At 47.6% G+C, this 17,489-nt stretch overlaps 1 protein-coding gene across 1 annotated transcript; it reads right to left on the minus strand.

Annotated features, from left to right (window-relative positions):
• Positions 1-5,847: 5,847 nt before the first annotated feature.
• On the minus strand, positions 5,848-17,259 carry LOC137918223 (TNF receptor-associated factor 2-like). The gene is made up of 10 exons (XM_068760985.1): positions 17,072-17,259; positions 15,193-15,271; positions 13,145-13,243; positions 11,503-11,664; positions 10,368-10,442; positions 10,179-10,253; positions 7,873-8,355; positions 7,253-7,430; positions 6,549-6,697; positions 5,848-6,066 (listed from the first exon to the last, which is right to left on the minus strand). Exons 1-10 carry the CDS (start codon positions 17,257-17,259, stop codon positions 5,848-5,850), a joined length of 1,707 nt encoding a protein of 568 aa, XP_068617086.1.
• Between the last annotated feature and the right edge of the window lie 230 nt (positions 17,260-17,489).

Raw genomic sequence — 17,489 nt, forward strand, 5'->3', positions numbered from 1 at the left:
CTGCTGGGCGATATACGTGACCAGGGCCGACCAGCTCCCCTCACCGTGGCCTGCGTCCACGTGTGCACGAAAAGGACCAGATAAAATGCACACTGACCTGCATCTGTCTCATTGATGGTAATGCCAATCTTGAACAATCTTCGTGAACAAATCTTCGTGAAATATCTCTGACCAGCATGCTGACTCCCCAGAGGACGTACCTTTCGTATCAGTGATGTTATTGGCTCTCTCTCCACCAGTCGTATTTCCAGGCTGGCTTTTATTACGGCCGATATTGTGTTCGGGGGACGAGGAGTCTCAGAGACGGAAGCTCGGTAGAATTAATAATGGCAATCGGGATGATGAAACAGCTGACGGCAACATGATATAGCTTTCTGTTATAAATATTCCTCAAATATTAAATCAAGTTAAATGGACTTTTATTATGTGTAGTTTTTTTGTCTCTGTTACAGATTATACAGGCAGCAAAGCGATGCTTCATGGCCAAAGTCCTATCAGAAGGCAGCTTGAAGAGGTTTCTGGGTTCAAATCCACCAGAGGGCCTGGGTCGGAGCCCGCCACCAACAAGAGCATAACATGTTGTGGTCGTTGCCGTTCTGCTGCTTTGTCCGGGCTGAGCCCCGCCTCCTGCCCACAGTCGGCTTACAAAAGAAAACACTAAAAGTACATTAACTTGCATCCTTGTTGATCAAATGTTGACATTGATAATGCTGCTGCGAGAGACACATCAAGATTAAACACAAAATAGAGTCTTCAGAATCCTCCTTCCCACACAGGAAGTCAATATTCGGCGAGCGCAGCGGCATTTCCTGAATGCAATTCACTGTCTCAGCTGACGAGCAAAACAGATGCTGGTCCACAGAGAACGATGCAGCGAAATGCATCGTCTTTCAGCCCCAAAGGGGACAGCAGTAAGTGTCCAGCACTGGTGATCTAAGACAGGGGGGGGGTCCCAACCACGGCCCGCGGGACACGTGTTTAAACGCCTCTAAAAATGGAATGGACTGCAGCCCGTGCAGGAAACATGCACTTGGACCGAGTCTTAGCTTCGCCACACGCCTCTCCCTCCAACCAGGACAACCAAGATGGTGGAATCAGGGAAGCGCGAGCATCAGACCTGCTGCTGTCTGCAAGCGGAGCTCGGCTGAGCGAGCAGAGAAGGCAGCTGGCCTGCAAACGCAGTCTCTGCTGAGAAACTACAGGGGCTTGCTCGCCATCTACGAGGCAGCGAGACACGGGGGGCGGGGGGCGACTTCATTCAACAGCACCTCGGTAAAGCGCCTGACTACTTTCCTCTGATGCGACGCCACGCAAAAAGAACAAACGTGAAAGAAGCTTTTCTCTGTTAGCGCTGAACGAAAGCAGATTGCGAACCAGAATGGCTGACAGCGTCTCGGAGACGTCCAAACTGACTCCAGACCTGCCGTCCTTCGGTCCAAACGCAACGTCGCGGCTCCCGCTGAGAACAAAACGCTCCCCATAATAATACTCATTTGCATAACCTAAATATACCCCCTTGTTCCCTTATATTCCCTCTTACAGGGATGTGACAGCGGGTCCACTTCCTGTCTAAGACCCAATCAGAGGCTGCTATTTAGAGAATGCGCTGTTAATCCTTTTTATATACAAAATAAAGTGAAAATTAAAGCCCATGAATGAAAGTTGTGATGTCGGCTGTTCCCTTTTTTATTTTAGGAATATGGATTCTTACATTTGACTGACTGTGTTCATGTGACTGTGGCCCTCGGTGGAAAAGGTTCGGGCACCTGTAAGGCAAACATCCTGAGTACAGACCTGCAAGGACAGATTACATACAGCTTAAAAAGGCATTCCACCAAAAACAAAATATTCAAGTCAAATACAGAATAGCAGAACTCTTGCTGAAGACAAAATCTACACTGTGCTTCGTTGTGGGCCGATTTATCGCTAGCGTTGATTTGAGAGGAAGCTGTTCTGTGAGGGTTATGTGGCTGCACTGGCTGATTGGCCTACGACTCACACCTGGTTGCTGCCTCTCATCCCAGACACACCTGAGGCTGACTACGACCGGCCTTCATAAGCCCTGCTCCGCCCGCTGTTCCTAGTCGGACTATTTTTCATGGATCGCGTCCCTGCGTACAGAACGTCTTTCTGCCGCTCCTCATCCCTGGGATCTGCCTTTGTTAGAGTTTTGTATTTTGAGCTTGCTTATTTGGTTTGTTCTTTTGGCTGTGTCTTTTTGTTTAACAAGATATTTTCGTTGGGCTCCAGCCACCCCGTAACCCGTGCGCAGCTCCGGGATAGTGACTTGACTGATGAACATTCCAGTAAAGCTTATAGTCACGTTTGTACCGTCTCCGTCCTCTGTTTCTTGGGGTCCTCTCGCACCAGTCCGTAACATGTTCTCTGCTTAGCCGGCGAGGTTTTCCTCCTCATCGTGAGCCCGTCCAACAAATGTCCCTTCAGTTCGGGTTATTGGGAAGAACCGTTGTACGTACATCCATCAATCTGCCTTCAATTTGCACATAACAAAAAAACACTCACACTTCTCACCCACATAATCCAGTAAAGGTGTGTGTGTGCGTGCGCGCCTGTGTATCATTTTGCACTTCCAACATAAGGTGACTTTAATAATACCAATGGTATCGAGTATTGTAGGAAAAAGTGATGTCTGTGAAGTATTCTATATTCTATAGCATCCATTGTACGACCGTTACCAGCAGGATTCCTTTACATGTCGGTCAGTATGGTAATGATCATGTTAACAGTTATTAGCATCCATCATCATCATCATCATCTTCAGCCACTTCGAGGTCGACTGGAGTCTCTCTGCGCTGGCTGCAGACGAGACGCCAGCTCATCAGGAAATGTGCGGAGCCCAACTGCTGAAATACAAAACCGCTGGCACACAAAAATCTGAATTCAGTGCACTAATACTAAACAACAGCGGCGTCTGCAGTTCTCTGGCTGCATCCCGGCGGGATGATGAAGTCACAGCACGATCAGTGGCCGACCACGGTTTACATTCGAGAGGCAGAATGGCCGCCGGCGCTCGCGTGAGGTAACACAATAGTCTCTGAGACCACTGAGATGCTGGAAGGAGACAGAAATCTGATCGCTTGGATACTGCAGGCCGAGTGGAAGAGGGGATGCGGTTAAGCTACGGGCAGCAAAAGGATGACGGCTGCTGTCCACAATGTCTGACCTCGCCAGGTCAGCAGGAGGACGGGAGGGGAGTGATGGATGCGTGGGTTGTGTGTTTGCATCCTCCATACTACAAGCCCAGGTGGAGTAGAAATAATATATAATAAGAAATAATGATGCATATAACAAACAGAAGCTAAACGGTGCATGGGCATCACTCACTGCAGCAGCTGTGGGTGATGCTGTGAAAACTGCGACAAGCCTGCCCCCTAGAGGAGCATGATGTAAATTACACCCCAAGACAGCAGTAATGGTCCGTTCACACAAATTTGGACAATTTTGGCGGGCCGGATTGAAAAACCCAACGGGCCGTGTATGGCCCCCGGGCCGTAGTTTGCCCATGCCTGGTGTAGGTAGTCTGTGTCATGAAAGAATAACTCACATACTGATTATTATTGCAAAATAAACGCCACAACTCCACGTTTGAATATCACAGGCATCAATTTCAGAGCAAGTGTACAATAATAAATCTGAATACATTCTTTGCACGATGGCCACAGAAACTGATAATGTACAGAAAACAATCACTAAAAAATGAGTTTCATATCAAAAGATATTTATTGAATTTACGGAACTTGTATGCAAATATACGTTTTAATTGTACTAATATATGTTGTTTATCCGTGTGAGAAAATCCGCTTGACTATCAGCAGTTCCAAAATGCCAACACACACACACACACACACACACACACTGTAAAATTCACACGCGAGATGCTGCACTGAGAATTCACGAAATTCCAGCAACGTTCACCACAAATGATTAGCGTAACAGAGAACGTGAGAGCCGAGCAGAACTCAGCAGGCTGCAAGCCTAAAACGGGGGGGGGGGGGGGGTCAGTCATGCAGTACTGGATGAGATTCAGCCCTGTACACGTATCAATAGCATCTCCTGGCATGTTCGTGTGTTCTTCAGGGTAATTCTGCAGCGAGACAAAAACCCTGAACGACGGATGAAGCGTCACTTTGTCATGACCTCATTGTGTTCCTGGTCCTTCAAGGGAAATGGCTAATCAATAACACAAGATGGATTCTGGGATAATAGTGTAATCACATATTTTTTTACGTTGGCCCGTCGTGGCTGTGAGCTCGAGACGCGACTAATTGTTTAATGATGATAATAATATTCATCTTAAAATTGTTGATCCTCTTGTGAGCCCTCGAAAGCATCAGGAACAATTATAGAAATTACATAATACTGGACTTTGCCATCAATTACTGGGTTTTGAAAAGCATCATTTCCCATCATGCACCCCACGAGGATGGACATGTTCCCATACAACAGGTAGATGAGATCAGGAAATGGAATCTGGGGGCACGAGTCAAGCCGACCCCCCCCCCCCCCCCCCCCCCCCCCCGGTGTGGTCGGGCATTAGCAGAGCTGCATGCTCACGCTTTGTTTCACTTTGACACTACACAAAGCACCGACACAATAAAAAAGGAGGATACCCCAAAAGTAGGGTACTCAGTCATTCTTTATTTAAATTTAGCTTGCAAGCGCGTGTGTGTGGCACAAATTAGTTGTACAAAACAAAATAAAAGTTATTAATAAAAGTATAAATATCCATCAGTTATGTTCATTGTCAGGTGTCGAAATAAATAAAACATTTGGAAATGCTGTTTCTCAGTTTCAGCTGAGGGAATATAAATATATATTTATCGTCAGCATGTTTTTGATGAAGTCCAAAATCGTGATGCTAAATATACAGCATTCATTACTGCAGCAATGAAACACTTTCTGCTGCCAGGCAGGCAGGAGATACTCATATATGTACAATATTCATTAGGTACTAAATGAAAGAGTACTTTATAAGTCATGATAAATCATGTATCCTGAAAACTATGTTCACCTCCGCTAACTTGCTATGAGAAATACCTCTGTGTGTGTGTGTGTGTGTGTCTGTAGCTATGTGTGTGTAGGTGTGTGTGTGTATAGGTGTGTGTGTGTATAGGTGTGTGTGTGCGTAGGTGTGTGCGTGTGTAGGTGTGTGTGTGTAAATAAAGGCTGTCAGGCTAAAGTTTTTCAGTTTTTCAATATAAAAATAATCAGGATTTTTTTTTTTTTCCTACAACCTTGAAAAACAAAAGCAGGTGTTCCACAGGGCTCCATGCGGCAGCGCACGGCCTCTTTCAGCCGCTGTTTCAGGCTCTGGCGTCGTGGTTCAGGAGCCTCTCTGCCTGGAGACTCATAAAGTTCCAGATTCAATGCACGACTCCCAGCGGGGCTGCTGTAGCGCTCCGTTGGACGCGCTACCGGCTAGTCGAAGCCAGTCGGACAGAACTAGCAGCAGAACCTCATTTAATATGTTCAGACTATTTTTCTGCGTAAAACTGAACATAACGCGCTTCAGCGCCACACCGGCCGTCGTATTCGTCCTCCGACCTCGTCCTGGAATGCTCGCCCTCTGAGGGTCTCCTTTGATGAGGACATCAAACACACCTGGGATGTCTGGAATGTGTTCACCGGTCCGACCACTTTTGTTGGACATGGAAGTCGAGTAGAAACTCAAAGCAGAGCAACATTGGCTGGAATGTGGCCACGCCCACGATGACTGGACTCCTGCTCTGGTCATTCCCAGCAGCAACGATCCGCTCCCGTCCAGCCCGGCCCCCGAGGAGCGCCGGGCTTCACTGGAGTCAAACGGCTTCTGCCCTCATCGTCTGACTAGAGCCCAGTGAGGTCCACGGTGGCTTTGATGAAGATGGTGTCGTCGCGGATGTACGAGTTCTTGGAGTCCAGCTTGGGGAGCGGACAGAAGAGCGGGCAGCCGCTGGCGATGTTCATGTCGCTGACCGGCCTCTGAAAGGACGAGGAGGAGATGTCGGGCCGGAAAGCATCGATGATGTTCTCCCTGTTGTTCTGGTCCAGCAGCATCAGGGTGACCTGGGAACACAGAGTCCAGCCTTACATCTGGAGCGGGACAAGTGAAGCCTGCAGTCCACGCACACACACACACACACACATGCATCATTCAGCTCTCAGTTCGATGATTCCAACGCACCCTCGTCCAACTCCCCCCACCACCACAAAAAGGCAGAAAGACTGCTACAGCGCCGCCGCTGGCCTGGAGGGCGTCTGGCAGAGAATGGCTGGTGATGACCCCCCCCCCCCGCCCACCACTGAGAATGTGCCGGTTGAGTGAGGACGACGGTGGGAACAACGGCGGAGGCTCTAGCAGATCGGCCACCGTTGCACAGGATGACATCACCAAAGGCTGCCCATTGTCCACCGGGAGGACAATTAGCGCCGCCCACTGCGCTGGGGGGGGGGCGGCCGGCCACTAGCCCGCATGGTGCTGTTTCTTGTTATGTGAACCATTTCATTCTCACGCTACATAAATGAGACGATCAACGCCCTGGCGTTACCTTCTGGTTGAAAGGCCACTTGAGAAGTGCGTCGCTGTGTCCTCTCATCACCACAAAGAACAGCGACAGGTGCGTCCCTCGGCCCGCCCCGTCGCCGCTCAGGTAGATCCTCAGGCACATCTTGTAGCCGTACTTACTGGTATAGAAGGCTGGAAAACAGGCCGGACAAGAGCGACACATTTATTCACCCGCAGAAGGGAAATCGGACAGATACTCAAAACCGGTTTGTCTTATTGCTCCGATGTTATTAGTGAAAGGTGAAGTATCACAGGAATGAAGTATCACAGGACTGAAGTATCACAGGACTGAAGTATCACAGGAATGAAGTATCGCAGGACTGAAGTATCGCAGGACTGAAGTATCGCAGGACTGAAGTATCGCAGGAATGAAGTATCGCAGGACTGATGTACCGCAGGACTGAAGTACCACAGGACTGAAGTATCACAGGACTGAAGTATCACAGGACTGAAGTATCACAGGACTGAAGTATCACAGGACTGAACCAGAGACATCCGTTTGGAAGAGTTGTGGGTGCGAGTTCCTTTGTTGTTCGATTTGAATTTTGCGCCAGTGACCTGCTTGAAATGTGCCGACATGGCTGTCCACATAGATTTGGACAAACTCTGACATGGGAAAGGCTCAGACCGAACCGTTTTCACTTAGAAGTATTGAAGCAGTACAGCGTACCACGCTACGCTAGTTACCAGGGGAGAACATGGCAGGGGCGCGGCCAGCCACGGCGTCCTGCCTCTTCTTAGTGAAGTCGGAAATCTTCCAGACGAAGGTGCCATCGTAGGTGGCCGCAGACATCTCCCTCATCTTGCCGTCCATCTCCACAATGGACAGGTCCCTCAGGCTCACCGTCCTCTCCAGCTGACGAACCTGCAGCACAGCGACAGGCGGCGTGTCAAAATCGGTGACCCGCAGAGCGCAGATACAGGGACGCACGTTCACTCAACGGTTCACGGATTGGCCCTTTCAAAAAGGGGCAATAAATGTGCTTTGTGCAGGGCAAATCCCGCAGGTAGAGCGAGGACCCGCAGAGCGCAGACACAGGGACGCACGTTTTTATCAACGTGACGTAACATAAATGAGGATTTCTTCCAGAAGCGTTTCTGTACCCAAACTACGCAGGATCGACTGGATGGTTTATTTCACTGTTTTGGGTTTGATAAAGACCCAAAATCACCAGAATAGTGTAGAAACATGGGAAAGTGAGCGTCTCATAACATGGGACCCTTAAAGAGTTTCTTTGCATCACATGCGGTTACACATCCGGACCAAAGGTAGAGCGCCGTCTTGTGAAAAGCAAAGCATCGGGAACCTTATTGTTGAGGATCTCGATTTTATCCTGGTCCAGTCGGTGTTGCCGGTTGTACGCCTCCATGCCGGCGCAGGACCTTTCCATTTCTCTGTTGAGGACGCAGACAATGTCCTCAAACGTGCTGACTTTGAGCTCGAGTTCCTGGCATCGCCGGCCCAGCTCGCCCACTTTGGTCTTCTCTCTCCGGAGCTGCAGCTCCAGAGCAGCTCCCACGGCACTCGGCGGCGGCGCAAAGGAGGCGCCCGGGGTCGGGGCGCACGCACCCTGCACAGGAGCCCCGCCGCCTCCACCGACTCGGCGCACCTTCAGCTCCAGGTCCCTCAGGGACTGGTGGAGCTCCCGCAGCTTGTGGCTGGCCGCCTCCAGGCTCTGCGGCTGCAGGCTCTCCAGGCTGACCTTGATGCCCATGATGAAGTGCAGGAGCAGGTTGAGGTGTTCATAGGAGCACTGCCGCTCGTGGTCATGAATCTTCTCCTTCTCCACCTTGGTGAGACACGAAGGAAAAGGGGAAAACACGCAAGAGCATCAATAAAGCTTTGGAGAAATGAAGCAAGAGAGAAAGAGCATTGTTAAATCACACAGCAAAGCAATGAAGCGGGTAATAATGTATGTCCGCCATGCTTTTTCATACACGGGCGTGTCCTCATCAAGGGGACATGCAACATGCGAGGATCGTTCACGAGGCGCCATCCGACGCCACCGGCTGAATGAATCCGATCCTTCATCCACTGAACACAAACAAGATCTAAAAGGTAACGACGACAGGAAGCAGTCGGCTCGGCACGTTTTAATGTTCGCAGGGAGTCAGCCATCTTTGTTTCACGCCTCGGAGTCCGATGAGAGGCGCTGGTCGGACACGGGCCAAGACGAGCGGCGATGCGAGGCAGGTTTTTGTCAAAGGCTTGAAGCACTCGAGGTTTACGTTGGCACAACGGTGGGCGCCGGCCATCGTGGCGAGGGGGTCAGGGTTCGACTCACGGGCCGCGCTTCCGTGGACAAGATGTCTTTCACCCGATCAGTCGATCGGATGCACTGCGTTCATGATAGCTAAAAATAATGATCCGATTAGGACTTGAGTAGTAGAAGAAGAAGAAGCCGTTGCGGCTTCCGTTGTGAACAAAAGATGGCTCCGCCCTTTTCCGCTTTTCCCCAGTTTGCGCTGTTACTTTGCGTTAAGTCTCCCAAACGGAGCTGCACTTTTGTCGATTTTAGCGCCACAAATCCAGCCAATAACAGAAGCGCGTATCGCTGACATCACAGACACGCCCGGTGAGGACGGGTTATGCCGAAAGTTCGGATCACGCGTTTGCATGTGCGCCGATCGGATTATAAATCGTCATAAACCCCCCCCCCCCCCCTCTCTGAATAAAATCTTGATCGGAATGATCTTGATTGGGCCAGACTAATCCGATTTGGGTGTGTACAAAAAGCATTTTTATTCCGATCAGGCTTTTAATCTGATTAAATGTGTCCATGTAAACGCAGCCAGTGACCAAATGGACTAACCCAACAGCCCTGACATCCACACATACACGTTGCTGTGGAAGTGTCAGACACACTCCTGCTTTCTTATGTTTGTGTGTGTCTCATAATAAACGGTCAGATCTGAGCAAACCCTAAATACCCCTTCTAAATGGTAATAGTATTTTAAAGGGCAGAAATATCATCAAATAGCTAAACTACGCTGGCAAAAACACAACCTCCTTGGCAGAGGAAATGACATCATCACATCATAGACCGCTTTCAGTAACAGGAAGTTGGCTGATAGGTCCCACAGGCGGGAGACATCTAGAGACTCGGAAGACACGAGACAGAAGGTGATTCAAAGTGCTCCGTGATCAGAAACCAGGAGTCCTCCAGCCTCGTTCTGCACACATTCATCCCTTCATGCTATTAATTCATTCAATACATAAGTGATCAAAAGAAAAAAGAAAAAACATTCTTGTGGCCGTGTCTGTAACAAACCTGAACACATCATGTTTCGTGTTCTATCATAATAGAGTAATGCACAAAGTCACAGGCAGGTGGCAGCACGTTGTAATAACTATTGAATAATGCAACAAGTTGGTGAACTAAAGTTTCTCGACGTTCTTGGTGAACTAAAGTTTCTCGATGTAATGGAGACCGTTCCATGAACACGACAGCGTCTTGTTGCCGTTTCACAAATATGCTAACGGACGTCTTTTGATGTCAATCGTTTAACTTGACTCATCAATCATTCCACGATCCAATAGTTATTACCTTCGCCATCTTGACACATTTTGGGGGTTTTTTTATGCAAATTATGACAAAAAATATCTACTTACAGACGTATCGCAGCCAACAACATGAAATCTGCATGGTGCTTTACATTTACTGCAGAACTTAACATGGTCCACATACTGCAAAACAAAACAAATGAAAGAAGCTAATGATCTGTAGAAGATGCTGCTGGATCGAAATGGCAACAAGAGAATTATGAGAAGCACTGGACGACACATCCGCCTCTCGTCTACCTTTTCCCTGGGGATCTTTTTCTTTGCACATCCTTCACAAATCATCGGGTACTTTGGACAGATTTCATCGTGAGCCTAAAAACAGAGTACAGTTAGTTCATAATGAAGGAAACGTCTCCGCATACTCTCCTCTGTACATGATGGTGGACATTAAAGGCAGCTTTCTACCCCAAGTCCTGATTCTGTATTTTCTTCCTTTAAAATGTTATAAAAAAGGTTTTACCAAACACCAACTGGGTTTGACTGTCCACGAACAGACACGAGCACGAATCTAGACGTTGTTTGGATGATTATTGTCACACGATATTGTTAGAATCTCAGAGTCGGGGCGACGCTCTTAAGCTCACACTCAACGGTAGTTTAAAACTTTTTAAAGTAACTAGAAAAGCTCTCAAGAGAGCACAGACCTCCGCCAAGCAGCTCGTTCCCCTCCTAACTGGATCTACACCGTCCACATGGTGATCCGGATCAGCACCAGAAGGTTCTAGAATCTAGATTGTTCTTGGTATCTTTATACACCAACCATGAAAAGTCAAAGTGAATCACAGTTCATGTGTATTTTTTTAATCCATAAATGGAGTTTTCAATGTTAAAATGTTTTCCTGAACTCAAATTCAGTGGTGAGATAGAGCTTCATCTCCATCATCATCATCGTCTTTTCTCCTCACTGCCATCCTCGCCACTCGCTTTCTTTGGACCCCTGACTTGACAGAATCCTCACAGATCCAGCCCACGCAGCGCTCGGCCATTTAGCGCCACCGTCTGGATGTTTCTCGTACCTTAATGCTAAATATTGCCCAGAAGCCGGCTCGTGTCTCGGAACGCTCGCATGTCGAGGCTTTACTCTACTCGGCTGGTTTGTTTACTAAATGAAATGCATTATTAAATGCTTCGTAATTATGTGCTGATGCTGATGAAGGTAAATAAATACATAGATAAACATGAAATTAAGCAATAAATCAAAAAGACGGGCAGGAACAAAACATTTAAGACGATAAAAACAATGAATACAAGAGGGAGGGGGGGGGGGGGCGAATGAGAAACAGGGCCGTTAAACGCAGGCAGAGACACAAAGAAGAACTGAGACGCAAACCCAGCGTCGTGCGAAAGGCTCGCACGCTCAGACAAGCCTGACCTTGATGTTCTTCAACAGGAAGGGCTCTTTGCAGTATTTGCAGTTGAGTCTTCGCTCCGGACATTCCCTCTCGTCGTGGCGCTCCTGTTCATTGGCTCTCATCAGCTCTTTACAGGATGGACAGAGGACGATGGTGAAGTCGCAGCTGTCCTCGTGGCTGGCCTGCAGAGGACCAACCAGCATCTTACTGTTCCGTTAACTCGGGTGCACCTTTGGTTTGACGCTCACTACGCTATGGTCTGACGTCCACGGCGCAATTTCATTTAAAGTACATTTTTTGCTCATTAAATGACACATATTCCAGAGAAAAAAATAAAAATAACTGAGTGGAAACTCAGTTCTCGAACAAAAAGTTTAAAATGCCTCGGGAGTCGAGCAGATTTTTCGAAATTCGAACACACGAGAGGAGCAGAGGTGAACTCGCCTTGTTAAATAAAGATATATAATAATAATAAAAAAATTAAACAAAGATGCGCAAGTGGAGCTGAGGCGGGCCGAAGACACACGGAAGAAAGCGGAGTCTAGCGGAGTCTAGCGGAGTCTAGCGGAGTCTACCGGGGTCTAGCGGAGTCTACCGGGGTCTAGCGGAGTCTAGTGGAGTCTACCGGAGTCTATTGGAGTCTCCCGGAGTCTAGCGGAGTCTACCGGAGTCTAGTGGAGTCTAGCGGAGTCTAGCGGAGTGTAGCGGAGTCTAGCGGAGTCTAGTGGAGTCTAGCGGAGTCTACCGGAGTCTAGTGGAGTCTAGCGGAGTCTAGCGGAGTCTAGCGGAGTGTAGCGGAGTCTAGCGGAGTCTAGCGGAGTCTAGCGGAGTCTAGCGGAGTCTAGCGGAGTCTAGCGGAGTCTAGCGGAGTCTACCGGAGTCTACCGGAGTCTACCGGAGTCTACCGGAGTCTAGCGGAGTCTACCGGAGTCTAGCGGAGTCTAGCGGAGTCTAGCGGAGTCTAGCGGGGTCTAGCGGGGTCTAGCGGAGTCTAGCGGAGTCTACCGGAGTCTACCGGGGTCTAGCGGAGTAGGTTCAGTTTGAGTCGGTCTGCACCTTTTTCGCTTCATGTTTTTTCTGACTTATTCTTTTGAGCTCTTAGTCATGGATCTGAACAAAGGCAGTAAGACGCCTAGCAAAGGAAAGAGGAAAGCAGCGAGAACAACCGCCGCATTTAAAGACCGACAATCCAGAACTGATACAGGAAGAAACGCGTTACTCCATCCCATTCCTTCTGCTTTGGGGGTCACGTTGTGGCGCCTATCCCAGCAAGAGGTGGGGTACACCCCGGATGCCCCTCTCTCTCCCTCTCTCTCTACGGACAATTTGGAATAATCCATTCTCCTGCATTGAAATTTTTTGGAGACGGGAGGAAACCGGAGAATCCGGAGAAAACCCACACGGACATGGGGAGAACATACAAACTCCGATAGGATAGGATTCGAACCCGGTACCTTCTTGCTGCGAGGCGAAAGCGCTAACCACTATGCCACCATGCCGCCCAGGAACATGTAACTGTAAAAATCCATCCAATAACATATCTTGAGAACTATCAAAATGTTATCAGTGGTTTTTAAACGATTCATAATCGGATAAAGACACAACTGCATAGCCACACACACACACACATAATCTGACAGCCTGCTTTGCATTACTGCCCACCTCATATTCTTTGATAGTTCCCCTCCATGAGCATCCTTCACTGGGACAGACAGCGGCCAGAGCCTCCACCTCTCTTCTGGCTGCGTTGTCAGGGAAAGCCTGCGATGAGAAGCAGACGTTCCTTTACAGCACATGTGTCAAACTCAAGGCCCGGTTTGTAACTTAAGTAGTGAACCGATCAAACGGAAAAATTCAGCAACACGTCAATAACAATAGCAACACACTGCAGTCAGGAAATCAATAATCTTCTGGTGGTGACTATTGAAAGTTATTTGAACTTCTTTGTCTTTTCCAGCATGTGCTGAAATGTTGATCCCAGCTACATATGGAGCTGTAACCGGCTACATATGGAGCTGTCCAGTGCTGATCCTGAAAGTGACGTCTTTTCCGCGGCATCGACTCGGGGAATATTCTTTATCTTGCCCACTTCGGTTGGTTTTTTTTGGTTTCTGCATGTCCATGACAAGACAAGGTGATTTTGTATCGATTATCTTTGTTCCTGCGTGATGATTGCATTTGAATGGAACTTTTCCACATTATTAGATGTGTTCATTTATTCCAATCACAAACTTTGGTTCATACTTGTGATTTTTCTCATTTACAGTATGGCTTTATCTCTAACAATTTTTAAGTTACAACCTTTTCAAAAAGTGATATCAAAAATGAATATTTTATTGTAATTACGGTGAATTAAACATAAAAATAAATAGTTATTTAACAGCATGTTAAGGAGTAGTTACATTTATTTTACATTGAATTACATTACATTTAGTTAATTTTTTTTTACTGTGTTACGCTTACATTTGGCCTTTGGAGGGCAAACATAATGCTAATGTGGCCCTTGCAGAAAATGAGTTTGACACCCCTGCTTTACAGTGTCTTCAGTGGTGGGGAGCAGAGGAGCTCCACTCTGCATCAGGACACTGGCAACACACTCCTCTTCCTCAGCTGCAGCTGTTTCTACTGGCATCACACACTTACAGGCTTGTTTGGTTCTGAACTCTGGAAACGATCCAGTGGAGACTAAATATCCCAACATAAAGACATGCACATCAAAGAAAGAGCGTGTTCCAACAACGTCAACTCGATAATGGCAGTAAGAATTTGATGATGATGATGATGATGATGATGATGATGATGGACACATGTAGATTGCCAACCATTTGTTGAAATTGTTCCCTCTTCCAAGGGTTTTAATGATAAAGATAACTTAACTATTAGAACTATGAATCATTCACCCTGCAGTATTCATTTTAATACTAATCTCAAATAAATGTAATTATTGTCATAATCATAATGACCACCCAGCATCTGGTCAGCCTATGAGTAAACTGGAAAAGCACTCGGAGAGCTCAGACCTCCACCAAGCTGCTCATCCCCCTCCTAACTTGACTGAAAGGTCAAAGTGAATCAGAGTTATTTTTAACTGATTCCCGAATCCATAAATGGGTTTTAATGTTAAAATGTAATATTTGTTCCTGACCTCATTCTGGATCAGATCCAGAACACGTTTCATGATGGTTCAGATCGGACCCCTTTATGACTGATTCTTGGCGAGTGAATGCAGATTTTACAAGATAGGATTTTGTGAAAAAGTAAATGGGAAAATCCAGATTTTATTGTATCGAGACGGGTTTCCAGATTGCTCTCACTGTTTAATGGGATTTAAGTCAGACCAAGACCCATCTTCAGATTTCTTTTCATCTGACAAACACATGAGCTCCTTGGCGGAGGTATAATTGTCTTGTACTTGGATCAAACCGGAACTGAAACTGTTTTGTTAGGTCTCAAATTGGGCTCATCTTCAAAAGCTTCTGATCTAGATCCCAAAGAAAACAAACAGTCTGGATTTTTATTTATGGAACCATCCAGCCAACGATTAAAATAACGCGATTCCACATTGTAAGGGCATTTCCATGGACGCGTTGGTCACATGACGAGGGGCAAACCGCCGCAGGACCATTGATCGGTGTGACGACCTAATGGGCCGACGTCTGGAAGTCCTCTGGATTTCAACATCAACCCATGAACTGTAAAAGCGTACTTACGCCACCTTGCTGGAGAATGGAGGTGGGCTCCTCAAACAAGTCTTCCTTGATGCAAGCGCTGCATTTCTGTGGTCCAGAACTTGAAAGAAGGAAATTCCACATGAGTATTGATCATTATTATTAATAATAATAATAATGTGTCAGACAGTAGATGCTGAGTCAGCGCCTGATGATCAGAAGGATGACAGAAAAACCAACATTTTAATTAATAATAGAGATTCAATATCATTTATCGATCAATGCCTTAGAAAGGCTCTTGTGAATGCTTTTTGATTTGTGAACTTACATGACCCTAAATGCCTCCATCAGTATTCAAGTGTTCTGCATGAGGCCCGGCGGCACCTCGGAGCAGGAGGCGGCTCGTTTCGGAAACATGTGATGAAAATAAATGTTATGGAATTGAAGGTTTGGGGGGAACAAATTCGGTTTTATTAACGCTTTTGTTTCGTTATTGGCTAAAGGCAGAGCTTCTCACCGGATTAGATTATTCTCTCTCAACAAATGGAATGAAATGAATTGTCTGAGAAAAAGGCTAACTAGTTTCCCTCCAGGATCGATGGAGAAGGAAGAACTGGTTGGAGCAGACCGAACAAACATCCGTGAGGTAGTGCTGACACTAAAGACCCAGAAGAGTGTCTCCAGTAGCTCAGAACTCTCTAGATCAGACCCAGAACATTTGGGATGCTGTCCTGCGGAGCCATGAAACCAAACCGGAACATCTGGGGCCTCTGGATCAGCTGCATGTCTGGAGGAGGAAGAATGAAGCTGAGGTTAAAGAAAGAACACCCCCCCCCCCCTCCCAACAGCGAGGTCTCGTCTGGCCGAGAAGAACGTGTCTCAGCTTCTTTGAGGAAGATGAAGCTTGGACATTTCAAGAGGACAATGATCCCCATCAGACATCAAAGCCCAGCAAGGCTTGCTTTCAGAAGGAGTCCTGGCTCATTCTAGAGGCCGTCACAGTCGCCTCAGTGGAATCCATAGAAAACCTGTGGTGGGCGTTGACACAGGAATATTCCAGAACTGGAGGTCTTTGTCCGTGGATTAGGATTCAACAGGAACACTGCCAGAATACGCGAAAGAGAAACAAAAGCGTCTCTGCAAAGACCTCGAGATTCTGATCTGGAGCAGCAAACGAACGCTTTCCGACTAAAGTTGAGGCAAAAGCACAGATTGAATGTGAATCAACGTCGTTTCTAACGCGTAATTTCAGTTTCAGTAATATTAGAGCAACGTGAGCGGACGTGTCCCACACTTTGGTCCAACAGGTCTTCCATCAGGCAGGTGAGCAAAACGAGAAACGGTTGCTGTCCTCCTGAGGGACAGGCGTCCCGACGGAGTCCCTCTAATCGGGTCTTCTGCTGCACCAACACGGAGTACACACACGAGTATTCTCGTTCACGACATCATAAAAACAATATCAAGAAATGGTCCTGATGCAAGGCAAGCCTCTGCCAGGTCATCTGGTTTATGGACAAAGGTCATCCACCCGAGAGATGCTCCCTGTCCCCGGAAACAGGGACTGGGTGGACCAGGAGCGGACAAGCTGCACCATCTGGACACACAACCGACCCGGTATCAGCGGCCATCGATCCGATCAACCGCAAAACAGGTGAGTGGGACTTCACAACGAAGTGACACGGCAACCCACCAAAGTTCACCTTTGGGTTGGACCAAAGAGCGATCGCTTCCAGGATACTTCCATGCCGAATTGTTCCGCTGGTCCTAAAGGCAGTATAGCGCGCCGGACACGGCGCTGGACACGCCGCTCCGCGTGATAATAAGCAGGGCGGCGTTAAATATAAGGATATTTGAACGAGGGCTGGTAGCGAGGCGCGCACGTCCGTTGTCGCTAGCTCGCTGCCACCGCGGCGCTACTCACCTCACGATTGTGTTTAGACAGAACGAGCAGAAGCGATGGCCGCACTGAGCTTGCACGGGCCGCCGCAGGATGTTCTGGCACGAATTGCACAAATGTTTGTCTTCGAGGTTGTTGGCCAGAATTCTCTTTGGGAAGCCTGGTTTGTTGCCTTCCAGGGAAGATGGTGGAGACGGCTCCTCCGCAGCCATTATTCCCCTCGAACACAATCGGGGTACTCAGCGGGGTGTGTTCAAGAACGCAAATAGAGCTGGATGTAATTTCACCAACAATCGCCGACGGGAACTCATTGTTCTATCACAAGTTGTTCTCATATTCATTCCTGATTCTGGTGAGAATATGTTTAATCATCAAATGCACAGACAAATAAGATCAGACGTGTTCGCGTGTTATGTGACAGCTGAGAACGCTGCCAATTATC

This window comes from Brachionichthys hirsutus, chromosome 4 (genome assembly GCF_040956055.1).
Source record: "Brachionichthys hirsutus isolate HB-005 chromosome 4, CSIRO-AGI_Bhir_v1, whole genome shotgun sequence".
In the NCBI taxonomy this organism is placed as follows: domain Eukaryota; kingdom Metazoa; phylum Chordata; class Actinopteri; order Lophiiformes; family Brachionichthyidae; genus Brachionichthys; species Brachionichthys hirsutus.

Bases quoted from the DNA above. Each gene is read 5' to 3' on its own strand.
- LOC137918223 (XM_068760985.1), bottom strand. From the start codon at position 17,259: ATGGCTGCGGAGGAGCCGTCTCCACCATCTTCCCTGGAAGGCAACAAA. The intron at 7,431-7,872 runs GTTCCCGATGCT...GCTGTGCTGCAG, and splicing joins TCGAGATCCTCAACAATAAG to GTTCGTCAGCTGGAGAGGAC. The intron at 6,067-6,548 runs GTAACGCCAGGG...CTGTGTTCCCAG, and splicing joins AGTGGCCTTTCAACCAGAAG to GTCACCCTGATGCTGCTGGA.